Below are 13489 nucleotides of genomic sequence, written 5' to 3'. Positions count from 1 at the left end.
ACCAGGTCTGTGGACCTAAGGGAGATTGATTATACATACACTGAGTATACTAAACATTCGGAACACCTTCCTAATATTGAGTTGGAGTTTGCCTTGTTGCCCTCAGAACAGCCTCAATTCATCGGGACATGAAATCTACAAGTTGTCAAGCGTTCCACAGTGATGCTGGCCCATGTTGACGCCAATGCTTCCCACAGTTGCGTCAAGTTGGCTGGATGTCCTTTGGGTGGTGGACCATTCTTGATACATGYGGGAARCGGTTGAGTGTGGAAAAACCCARCAGKGKTGCAGYTCTTGACACAAACCTGTCCGCYTGGCCCCTACTATCACACTGTTCAAAGGCACTTAAATATTTCCTCTTGCCCATTCACCCTCTGAATGGCACACATACACAATCCATGTTTCAATTGTCTTAAGGCTTAAAAATCCTTMTTTTACCTGTCTCCTCCCCTTCATATACACTGATTGAAGTGGATTTAACAAGTGACATCAATAAGGGATCATAGCTTTCACCTGGATTCACCTGATCAGTCTATATCATGGAAAGAGCAGGTGTTCATAATGTTTTGTGTACTCAGTGTATATTGGCAMAAACAATTTCTTGCACTTTGCCTAAAGTATATCGAGCAACTTGAAGGTGTTATTTCTATAAAATGACAGTATTCTGTTATTTTTTTATATATATATATACACACTATCCTTTGGGGTCACTTAGAAATGATCTTGTTTTTGAAAGAAAAGCACATTTGTTGTCCATTATAATAACATCAAATTGATCAGAAATACAGTGTAGACATTGTTAATGTTGTAAATTACTATTGTAGCTGGAAACGGCAGATTTTTTTCTATGGAATATCTACATAGGTGTACAGAGGCCCATTATCAGCAACCATCACTCCTGTGTTCCAATGGCACGTTGTGTTAGCTAATCCAAGTTTATCATTTTAAAAGGCTAATTGATCATTAGAAAACCATTTTAGCACAGTTGAAAACTGTTGTCCTGATTTAAAGAAGCAATAAAACTGGACTTTTAGGCTAGTTGAGTATCTGGAACATCAGCATTTGTGGGTTCGATTACAGGCTCAAAATGGCCAGAAACAAAGACCTTTCTTCTGAAACTCGTCAGTCTATTCTTGTTCTGAGAAATGATGGCTATTCCATGYGAGAAATTGCCAAGAAACTGAAGATCTCGTACTACGCTGTGTACTACTCCCTTCACAGAACAGCGCAAACTGGCTCTAACCAGAATAGAAAGTGTGGGAGGCCCCGGTGCACAACTGAGCGAGAGGACAAGTACTTTAGAGTGTCTAGTTTGAGAAACAGACGCCTCACAAGTCCTCAACTGGCAGCTTCATTAAATAGTACCYGCAAAACACCAGTCTCAACATCAACAGTGAAGAGGTGACGCCGGGATGCTGGGCTTCTAGGCAGGAATATTTACACACACTCTCGAAGAATAAGGGTATGGTTAGGGTACAGTGTTGTTACCTGGGGTACAAAAAACTCAAACGTAAACTTCACAGGTACACATATGACCTCACATGGTACAGTTCGGTACCTTGTAGGTATAATGGGACATTTTCCCACCCAATATTTTGAATAGAAGGTAGAATTCATTGTGGGGCTCATTTGCATATTTKGGGGCATGGTCAAATATATGTGTATTYGTGGCAACCATCAGTAGAAGTTTAAACGTTTGATGGTTTTGCCAATGGAAGTTGAGCACCTCCTTTGACATTGCAAACTTTGTAAGAGGATGTGTTGGTAATGAGCTGSACTGTAAAGAGGGTAGTGTGTATTTTCCAGTAACTTAAATGGCAGCTTGTTGCTGTGAATTTGTCATTTCTTAACTGAAAACCATTTGTCAGTAARTTATTGTAAGATTCACAATAACTAACTGGCAAAACATTGTCAGTAACCTACAGGCAACTTGCTKCCACTAGCAATACATGCTAGTAACCTATTGTGTCTTCACTGAATCTTCTGTTGACAACATGCACATCACTTGCTGATTGGCAGCATACTGTAACAGCAGCCTGTCAGAATATTGCAGGCATGGCTTTCAACTTGCTCTTTTTGGTCTCCCATGAGAAGCAATGTCGTCCCAGTTAATGTGGTCTGTTGTGTTCTGTTCATAAACACTAAGCTTGTACGCTGTTGGTTATCCAGTCTTATTAATGGCTAACATAAGTGCATGTGATGTCAAAGAGCCATACAATATTTCAATCATAGCTAGTCACCATGTCATTGTAATACTCACTTTCCTACCAGACCGTCAGGTCAGTGAGTGTGACAGATTAGCTACAGTAAGTTACTGTGAATCTTACAATAACCCACTTACAGCTCGTTGACAGTAAATTATTGAAAATKAAACTTTCTATGAACTAGCTGCCATTATGCTACTGGAAAGGCRCAGTAACCTCTTAACAGTGCAACTCTTGACTGTCAGCTGTTCTTACAAAGACTGCAGCACTGACCGTGTCAAAAGAGGGGCTCAACCTTCATCAACATAACGAAAAACCACGATGAACCAGTTAAACTGGTACAACATTTCCACTGACGGTTGGCACAAATACAACAACTGTCCCCAAATATGCTAATGAGCCCCTGYCAGCATATTGCATCACCTACATTTAAAACTGCAGTAATTATTRAATATATTGGGTACATTTAAAAAAATATATATATATACATTTTACTAGATTATCCACACATGTACTCTAAAAGGTACCGACCAGTACCATGTATACCTCTGAAGGTACCTTAAGTGTACCTTTGACCTTTTGTAAACCAGGGAACAACATTGTACCGTAACCGTATTCTTATTTTTGAGTGTGTAGATATATGTTCTAGATAACAAATAAGTTACAAAGCACTGCAGACCAAAAGTTAGCAAGTACAAGCCCAAGAGCTTTTATGCCCACTTAATGTTGTGTCCCTGAGCTATGCTACTTTTTTGTTGGTGTTGTCAGATAATCGCACAATTATTGACTTGATTCTGTGCAACTTTTTACAGTGCAGAAATGTATTCTTGCCAATAAATCAGTGGTTGATTTCTGTCATGGCCACAGACCAGGAAATTCAGGTTGCTGGTATCCCCCTTACGGAAATCCCACATGATTTCATGTGTGAAATATCAGGTGAAAGCCTGTTTTTGGAACACTTCTCATGACATTTCATATGTGAACACGTGTTTTTGGAACACTTCATATGTATTCACATGACATTTCACATGTTAAAACGTGTTTTTGGAACATCATGTGCAAGTGAAATTTCACATTTGAAACAATTTGCAAACGTATTTTTGGAACATCACATGAGATCATGTTTTCAGATGTGCTTGCATGTTGTCATTTGTAGTTTCATGTTATCACATATTGTTTTACATGTTGTCACATTATCACATTAACTTCACATAAGATCACATGTGATCTCGTGAAATTCATGTGKTTTTTCCATAAGGGTGAGGACCATATTAGGATGTTTGTAAGATGTTCTCAAGACATTTGTTTTACCAGTCGTCAGGAAATCTCGTGATGGTCCCAAACCATCCCAAACTATTTATAAGTAAAGTCATGAAAAGGTATGGCGGTTTTAAAGTAAGTGGTTCGCTGTTCAGCTAAAATATGACCCGGGATTTGAGGTGKGATGATATTTCTGCTGCGCCACAAAGTCTGTAGTATTYCCCTACATATTCATTACCTATGCACTTAGCAAAAGAGTGCCATGTGCACTGCTATTTTAGTTATCAGTTAATCAGAGTATTTTCACATCATTGATTTAATTGACRCATTTCAAACATTTGAGGGTTTTCTGTATAGATATCTAATGTTGGTGTGGTATATTATTCTGCTTTAATGTTACTCCTGAATCACTATGATAAATATAATAGTTTTTCTTGTGTATTTATTAACAAAGCTGAGATTTACTTTTAAGTCCCAAAGTGTAGGAATACAGGTGAAATCAGATATTGACACAGACATGGTGGAGTAGCAGGAAGATCGGAATGCTGTTCAAATCCCAGGTAAGGACACAATAATAATTACTGTATAAATAACCATATACAATGTAATCATGTGTGTCAAATATGTAAGTTGAATACACTACGTTAAAAGCGCTGTGTGTATCATAACTAATTTTTGTTTTCACATGTGTAGTGTTCCAAAAACACGATGTCACATGTGAAACATCACATGTGAAGTGTTCCAAAAGCATGTTGTCAAGTGAAATTTCTTATGCGACATCGTGATTTTCTACATGTGAAATCATGTGGTTTTTCTGTAAGGGATTGCACTGTGCAGGCAATATTATGTGTTATGTCGTACTGTAGTATTATATGTGTGGTTAATAAATACATTTATTTCAATAACTTGTTGCTTTGTCTAATAATAATTGATTGGATTTATATAACGCTTTTTCCAGATGCTCAAAACGCTTTACGCTTTAAGTTATGAGCCAGAGATGGAGGGAGAGAAGGAAGCTAGATTTGAATTCACGACCTCAGGGAATTGAGACGAAAGCTTTAGCACTACTGGAGCCACAGTATTGTACATTATGTAATAATAATATATGCCAATTGGCAGACGCTTTTATCCAAAGCGACTTATAACAGTCGTCCGTGCATTTTCAAATGGGTAGCACCAGTCTTGTACATTTTTTCAGCCTCAGACTTTTCATTAAAACTTTTCAGATTTTTCATTAAAATCTAACCAAACACTGAATCAAAAGCAAACATCTCTTTATTGTTTCTAGCTTCATGCAAACAGTGACCGTGATAACAGTACATTTCCATAGTAATTTGCATGTACACTGATAACAAGAACAACAACAAAACAATCCTCCGTCATCGTCTGGCGTCTCAGTCCTGAAGACTTCATCCTGCCAGGTCTCATTATCTCCTGACTGCCTTGGCCTTGCCTCTGCCTTTGGCACTGTGAAACCACACAGCGTAGACAGACCAGTCAAACACCTCTGTCACTCTTTCTATCTGACCAGTAGGTGGCGCTATTATATTGGTATACTTAGGAACAATACACGTAGTTATACTAAGAGCTGAAAGACATAAGCTCCTCAAGGACCTAAAAGGAATTSTATAAGCGATTACTATACTAATGTCAGTGAATACATAAGACCAACAAAATATTTTAAATATCGAGTACATGTATATTCAAAGGTTCTACCAGGAACATCTTCAACAAATCTATCCTAAACATTTTCTATGATGTTTACAGCACCAAAGAGGAAGAGTAGTTTTGAAAGAATGAGTTAGAGATAGATAGATTGATGTATGAAAGAGRGGGGAGTGGGGGATGGGAATGGAAACAGAGACAGTTCTGTGAGAGTTGGCATGCATCGCAGGATGAAAGGGAACACAGAACTTTCACACACAGGACCGAGGGTTAGTAAAGGACGAGGATGAATGAATGACATGGCGATCGTGTCCTATCTTCAGCGGTCTTACCGTGATGTTCTCTTAGGGCCAAATCCTAACTCCCATTTTCTCTTAGTCATGCACTGATGTCAATGGGAAACTAAGTGGACATTTGACTGAATTGAAAGTTAGAATTTCACCCATAATGCACCATTTAAATGTAGAATTTATTATAGGCTATCAATCTATCATTCCTCAAGCCTGACAGATGAGTTAGAAAGCTATAGCCAGCCAATACCTGTATGTAAAATTCAACTTACCATCAGAAACTAGTGGACAGGAGTCAACCCATTTTCCCAGAGGTCATTTTTTAGAGGCATTGCAGTACATATACTGAATGAACTGCAATACATACGACTTAACGAAGTTCCTTAACCTACAAAGACTATAATGTACTGTCAGTTTTGATGATGACACTGTTCTGGGGCCAATAGTAGGCTGTTGATTAGGATCACGATCTTCCCAGACTATTGGGGTCTATTCTAGATGAATGGAGAGGGATGGATGGAATGGAAGGAGCCACTCTAAAGACTGGTCAACTTAGGATGCAGCACTACGATCCTAATGTTTTCTCCCAGGTTGGATCATATGCTCCGAGCTAGTTCTCTTCAAGCAGGATCATGTGACTTTAAAAGGCCTTGGGGTTAAGACCGTGAACAGTGAATGGATGAGGGACAATGGGTGTATCTCAATAGTCTAAAGTAGCTCCTTCTCCTTGTCTCCTTTCCTTCATCTGCACTGATGAAAAAAAGCAGGAAAGGTTGCTTTCACATACTCTGTGTCTTCAGATCAATACCGATTAATGAGAGGAGACGAAGAGAGGAAGCCACTTTAGACTTTTGAGACACACTCCATTGAATGTTCCCAACWGCAAATGTCTTGATAGTATTCCAAAACTTGGCTTTATTTAATGTTTTCTTTTAATGAGGAGCATTAATTATCATTTGTTGGTTGTTTTAGGCCCCCCAGGCTCTTTTAAATAGAGGAGAAACTGACCAGTGTGGCTCTGGGTACTTACCTCTGGTGGTCCTGGACACGGGCCAGAAGCTGATTGATCTGTGAAGGGACACACAGTGGAGGCTGCCTAAGCACTGAGACAACACACTGACTGAAACCTGTAGGGAAACCTGGGATCCTGCAGTTTGGAGCCACGGCCTGGCTGCACCACCACCTGTCTGAGTGTGTGGAGTGTGTGGTTCACCTGTGGTCGAAAGCATTCACCTGTGGTCCACCACCTGACCTGACCCGGTCACCCGGTTGCGCTTCCCTGAGCCCCGAGTGTCAAATAAAAAACGCTCACTCTGACAACAACGACTGACAGCGGACTACACAACAGTGAGGTTGACGCCCCCACAGCCGATTACTCACAACTTCTGCTGCTCATTGATTCGGGTCTGGAGAACATTCATCTGGAAGCAAGTCAGAGTTTTAGACAGCTGCGCCCCTCGTAGGAAGTCCTCTTAGGCAGTAGGATTAACACTACCAGTTTCAGAGTAGGGGGATGTGGCTTGTTATGCATGTATATGTTTAAACTGCTTTGTATTTCATGAGTGTAAGTTACTCTCTGTGAAATAGACTGCATTCACAGCATGTAAAAGGACACATGTAATGCTTTGGTATAGAGCACAGGCGGCTGGTGGCAGCTTAATTGGGGAGGACAGGCACATAGGAATGGCTGGAACGGAATAAATGGAATGGTATCAAACACATGGTTTCCATGTTGGATTCCATTCCTTTTACATGAACATTTTAGTCATTTAGCAGACCCTCTTATCCAGAGAGACGTAAACAGTTAGTGCATTAATTTTAAGATAGGTGAGACAACCCGATCACAGTTGTAGTAAGTACATTTTTCCTCAATTCACTCCCGTCATTTATTACGAGCCGTCCTCCCCTCACCAGCCCCTTGTGGTATGCAGTCATTGGATGACAGAGGAGATGATAAGGAGTTCAGAGGAGATGATATGGAGGTCAGGACACATGAAAAAGACCCATTTGAAGTAAAACATCACAATCTTGTAATCATCACTGTATTATACTGTCATGTCATTGGCACGACCAGTGATCTTGTTTTTACCCTGTGGATCACTATGCACAGTAGAGCCATGGGTTTTGTCACCATAGCTTGGACCGGCGTGAGAACACTTACGTCGTATTTCTGCTTCTTCAGTCTCTCGCTGAGGTCGAACTTCTCCGCCTCCAGCTCCATCATCCACTGCCACAGCTCATTGGCCTTCTCCCTGCAGGACGACAACCAACGGGAAGCCAGCGTTCAGCCAGCGCATGAGGTTCTACTTTTGGTCTCTCCTTCACAGGAGACTTTCTAAGCAACTATGTGTATTTATCTGCATCTCATGTTTTCTTCGATGTGTAAACCTGTACAATAGATCATTTCAACAATGAAATAGAGCTTTCAGTGTGTGTCTGTGACGATATCCTATTCCCTAAAAAGTGCATAACTTTTGACCAGAGCCAAGGTGCCATTTGAGACTCAGTCAAAGACCTGTGAATATTTCGGGGTAATTAAATATGTCATACTTAAGTTTGTCCTCGTTGAGATGGTCGATGATCAGAGCCTTCCTTCTGTCAGCCAGGATCTTCTTCTTCTTTTCTCTCTCAGTCTGCTTCTTGGCTCCCTTCTTGCCCTCTTGCTGTGGAAGGACATCACCGCAGCGCAGCGAGAGGGCATGTAAGTGTCAAGATAACCACGAGGGGGCAGCAAMTCTGATGCRAATGTYGTGATCATGAGMGAGAGCGAGTGMGTGMGGAGCTAGCGCTGACCTTCTGTTGGATGCCACCGTACGTGTGAGTCATGGTAGTGAGGGCCTTCTTCTTCTTGGCGTCATCATCGTGCTTCCTRCGCTGTTCATCTTGCTCCCTCCTCTCTTTCTCTTCCTGCGTCGGGGAGTGAGCAACAGAAGGTTAAAGAAGAGGAGAAAACAACTTGGGCCGCAGTTGGCCTTGACATCACAATTGAAACATTACACAATGAGAGACTCACGGCTAGACGGGCCTGCCTCTCTTTCTCTTGCTCAGTGCGAATCCTCTGCTGCTCTGCCCTCTCGGTACGACGCTTCTCCTGCGCACACACACACACACACACACGCACACACAGTTACAGTCCGTGACAGATAAGGTATCCAACCTGATTCCTCTGGGTACCTCAAGACTATGTTGGCACACTGAGCCTGGGCTTAAGCTATGGGAGCCAACCAGAATGTCAGGTCTGCAATGTCACTCATTACGTGTGCAGTTCACCAACACGCCCACGTAGTGTCCCAGCAGTGTGTGTGTGTGTGAGCTCCAGCAGTGCTACAGTAGAGGACTTACGATCCTGTTGACGAGACTGATGAGCTCATCTTCATCTTTCTTCCTCTGGACAAAGTGAGACTCAATCAGAGAGGTCAGCTCAGCCATGTCCTTCTCTTGACGCTTCCTGTGCAGGTCCTGTAAAACACACACACACACACACACACACAGAGTAATTAGTGAATTAGTGAGTGTGGCACTCTTATTGCTATATTCAGATAATCTAGCTGGTAGGATTGCATCACTCACGTCAAAATCGACTTTACCATCTCCCTCTGGTAGCTTTGGAGGGGCAACATTTGGCATAAAACTTCTGAAAAACATTAGAGATGATTCTATCAAATACTCTCCATTCAATTACTTTGATTCAGTGACACAGAGAAAGTTGTTGGCCAAAATAGAATCAAACACTTACTTTGGTTTGGCTTTGGAATCTGTAAGTCACAACAGAAAAGGCTATTATATTACATTATATTATATTATATATTATATTAAATTATAATTCATTCAAAGTAGAAATAAGAAGTGATCAAAATCAATATAAATCTGATTAGTAAAATCTAAATGTTTTGAAATGTCTCTTAACCAAAGGTTTGAAAAGTATTTTATAACATAAATAGCTTTGAAAATGTTTCAAAATACTAGACCTAGAACTAGTTACATAGAACAAGACTAGACCTAGAACTAGTTACATAGAACAAGACTAGACCTAGAACTAGTTACATAGAACAAGACTAGACCTAGAACTATAGTTACAAAGAACTAGACAACACTCACCTTGAGTCTCTCCACCGGCTGTTGGTGAAAAACATAGAAAAAGAAGGGATGATTACACACAGAGCTTTCAACAGAATATTCACACATTTACAGTACTCTATGGTAACACATTGGATTATTACGACAGGATATTTCAGTGATAGGCCTTATCTATTGAAACCTACTGTATGAAAGTGTGTATTACGCAACCAAAACCAATGCATTATCACACAGTGATGGCTCAATATTCTGACAGGCAGCGGAATGGTATGAAACACAAAGTATTAGATACTAAGGAATACAAAAGAACATTCACAGCAGACCGCCACAGTCTATAGTTATAGGTCTACACTTCATGCATTCTGTACAAGACAACAACGTATAACAGGTACCTTCTTCTGCAGGCGTTTCTATGTGAGGGACATGAGAAGAATTCGTTTAGTAGTCGACAGACTGAAATGTGTGAGAATATGACGTTGTAAAAACACATGCTGTAAAGGTCTATTGATATTTAATCAGTACATATGAATCAGTAATGGGGGTTATCAATATGATACGTTTGTTAGCTGGGTATGCTAAAGTGGCCCAAATGGTACCAGTGAAAGGTGTGCTATTTAAGCAATAAGGGTCGAGGGGGTGTGGTATATTGCCAATATACCACAGCTAAGGACTGTTCTGTGCCTGGACACAGCCCTTAGCCGTGGTATATTGGCAATATTCCACAAACCCCCGAGGTGCCTTATTGCTATTATAAACTGGTTACCAACATAATTAGAGCAGTAAAAATAAAAGTTTTGTCATATCCGTGGTATACGGTCTGACATACCACGGCTGTTAGCCAATCAGCATTCAGGGCTCGGAACCACCCAGTTTATAATACAGCTTATAACATACATGCATCTGGGATATCAAATGCAGGTGAAACTAAGTGAATTCGAAGCCAAGAAAAGCTTTACTTTCTACTACTACGGGGGGGGGGGGCGGGTCTGTTATAAAAGCATCATCAGACTGATTAGCAAAGATAGGAAAGCATGAAGCGAACAATAGAATATGAGATGATGCACTGTACGTATTTGTAAGATGAAGCCAAAAAAAAGCTTTAGCTTCTACAACAGGTGGGGGGCTCTGTTGCGAGGACACATGAAGGAATCAATAAAGCAGGAAGCAAATAATTATGAAAATGAATGTGCAAAAATATTTTTGTTGCGGCTTTGACAGCACCTGTGGGCCAGATTAGCTGCAAGCTGTTGTCGTGCCTAGTTAATACATTATGTTACTATTGCAGATAGAAGGCTACAGTATAATCCATGCAGGGGAAAACTTTGTGATGTAGAGGTAAAAGATCAAAATTACCTTCTACTGCAGTGGGCTCTTTTGTAAGGATAAAAAAATGAGGAGTGGATCAGTTGAGTGTAAAAATATGAGGTAAAGAAAAAGTAATATATATTATAATTGATATAATAATAAAAATAACTCAGTCAGTGTTGTGAAAATAAGCATGCACTGTATGTTGCATTAATATAATGCCGATTGCGTATGTGTCTTAGATTACTTCACTGGCATTAAGGAACGTGTACTATTAGCACAAATACACATCTATACTAGAAACTAAAGACCATGGTAAAGCAAAAACAGGTCTTTACCTTCTACGTCTGGCTCTGGCTCTGGTTCTGGTTCTACGGTGAAGATACAATGTTAGTATGCGAATAAAGCTTGAAGCAAAGAAGACAGAACCAAAACAAACATGTTCCACGACATAACGCCAAACTACTGTGGGGTAAAATAATAACACCGGTATACTTTTGCTCTCAACACTTAAGTCTAATAATGATACTGTAGCTAGGGTACATCTTAATATGCAGCAATGACATTTAATGTTAAACGCAAGAAAGCATTACCTGGTTCTACGTCTGGCGTGGGCTCTACGGTAACGGTAGGGAATGATTAGTAAGTGGATGAATGATTATTATTCACTAATAATAATAATGTGCAAAAACAAGAAGCATATCAAGCCATGACACGGTTTACCTACGACTGCACGGGGCAGGTTCTGTGGTAAAGTCATATCGTTGATTAGTGAATTTGCAATGAGTGAAGCAAATAACTTAAAAAGGGATAGTTCAGCAATTCTACACATTTAGACCTACAGTAGATAAATCGCTTAACTATCACTTTGATAAAGATGATTACTTTTTTGGTACTAAGCCAATAATAATAATAATAATAATAATATATATGTACCTTCTACAGGTTCTGGGGCAGGTTCTGTTATAGCTAAAAGCATAGGATTGTTTAGTGTCAGCCACTGTTATGCTAAGGCAGAGTCAATAAGGCAGAGAGAAATACAGCCTTTGGTCTGATTATGAAGCAAATATTATTTTGCAGCTCCGCGAGGAGAGATATTATGTACGTTATACGTGACAGAATATCTGCGGGACAATTGCTTTCAACTTCATTGACTACAAAAACACTGCTCATACCACATTTTTTTGTTGTTGCACAGTATATAACTTGTATGTGGGGTACATTACATGTATATTAGCATGCAGAATCTGTACATATGAAGCGTTGAAAAGCATTACCTTCCTCTGCAGGAGCAGCATCTATTGTAAGGACATCAGACATCTGAATAAAGCTTAAAGTGCATTGTTTTGTTCATAATTAATACAGCCAAAATCATTAATGCAGCATTAACTACAGGAATACTGTATGCCATCTGAAATTAAGATACCAGTGACTAGAGCAAAAAATGTTACAGTGCATTCTATGAAACTAGTATGTATGACATAGGAATATAGAGTATTTCAACACTGAAGAAAACTGCATCTCTAGCTGTAAAATATGCATATCTTGATAATATTATTATTTATGGAACTGTATACATGCAGTTCACAGCACATGGGACACTTTACCTTCCTCTGCTGGGACTTCAACCTCGACTGATGAGTGGACAGAAGATGAATTAGTGGTTCAATACAAGGCAATGAGTTGGTAGAAGCCCTAACCACTGACCTAGGGTCAGATATTGTTTAAGGACAATAATGATTATGGTTTAGAATTGGTGTATGGTGATCTGATCCTAGATCTGTAGTCAGGGCCATCAAACTGGTATGAAACACATTTTCATACATAGTGATCAGATTGGATCAAATTGTTTGAATCTGATTCAGTATCAGTATGATTTCCATACAGTACATACAAACATTTCATGCAACCTTTGTCAGAACATTGAAAACCATTCTAGAGTGAACAACACATTCTGTTTATGGAATGGAGAGTGCATGGTGTAACATCTGTTTAGCTATTGGATGGAATATGGAGTCGGACACATGAAAAGGGTATAAGTCTCATACACCTTGGATATCCATGTAAGCACACACCACAAAGACAGATGGGTAGGAAACCAGTATACAAATGATATGCAAATTCCAAATGTTTATCTTGACAGACAAATGTAGACATAGCATTTGAAATTTATAATTTAACGTATATTTTGATCAGGTACACGAAGCATGCTTTAAAAAAAAAACATGAATAATTTTTGTTTAAACAGTAAAGAATGGCCTATAACAGGCTTTGACAATGACACAAGAAGGACTTGCTACAGTATATCTAGCATGCACTCAATCAAACAACGTCTAAGTAACGCACGAAGCCATACACAGCTTTTACCTTCCTCTGTGGGGGTTTCTGCAACTGCGCAGACATGGGTTAAGTCAGCTCAGCAATATATTTGCAATACAGCTAATATAGTCAATCTTAGCAATATATGTGCAATTGAGTGTACAAAACATTAGGAACACCATCCTAATAATGAGCTGCACCTCCTTTTGCTCTCAGAACAGCCTCAATTCGTCAGGGCATGGACTCTACAAGGTGTCAAAAGCGTTCCACAGGGATGCTGGCCCATGTCGACTCCAATGCCTCCCACAGTTGTGTCAAGTTGGCTGGATGTCCTTTGGGTGGTGGACCATTTTTGATACACATGGGAAA

At 39.9% G+C, this 13489-nt stretch overlaps 1 protein-coding gene across 7 annotated transcripts; it reads right to left on the bottom strand.

Annotated features, from left to right (window-relative positions):
- Positions 1 to 4721: 4721 nt before the first annotated feature.
- Positions 4722 to 13190, bottom strand: LOC111950401 (troponin T, cardiac muscle-like). 7 transcript variants are annotated; one of them, XM_023968051.2, is made up of 15 exons: positions 12409 to 12430; positions 12079 to 12099; positions 11395 to 11418; positions 11140 to 11166; positions 10850 to 10867; positions 9518 to 9535; positions 9156 to 9174; positions 8990 to 9053; positions 8762 to 8878; positions 8433 to 8510; positions 8213 to 8326; positions 7970 to 8082; positions 7581 to 7671; positions 6800 to 6840; positions 4722 to 4931 (listed from the first exon to the last, which is right to left on the bottom strand). In XM_023968051.2, exons 8-15 carry the CDS (start codon positions 9044 to 9046, stop codon positions 4892 to 4894), a joined length of 651 nt encoding a protein of 216 aa, XP_023823819.2. In that variant the 5' UTR covers positions 9047 to 9053; positions 9156 to 9174; positions 9518 to 9535; positions 10850 to 10867; positions 11140 to 11166; positions 11395 to 11418; positions 12079 to 12099; positions 12409 to 12430; the 3' UTR covers positions 4722 to 4891. The 7 variants fall into 7 exon arrangements, with proteins under 7 accessions (XP_023823819.2, XP_070290565.1, XP_023823868.2 ...); XM_070434464.1 differs by lacking the exon at positions 11395 to 11418 and having other exon boundaries at positions 11140 to 11172; positions 12409 to 12435; XM_023968100.2 differs by lacking the exon at positions 11395 to 11418 and having other exon boundaries at positions 12409 to 12435.
- Between the last annotated feature and the right edge of the window lie 299 nt (positions 13191 to 13489).

Source organism: Salvelinus sp. IW2-2015, linkage group LG3, assembly GCF_002910315.2.
Source record: "Salvelinus sp. IW2-2015 linkage group LG3, ASM291031v2, whole genome shotgun sequence".
Lineage (NCBI taxonomy): Eukaryota > Metazoa > Chordata > Actinopteri > Salmoniformes > Salmonidae > Salvelinus > Salvelinus sp. IW2-2015.
This window is presented reverse-complemented; position numbering and strand designations above follow the sequence as displayed.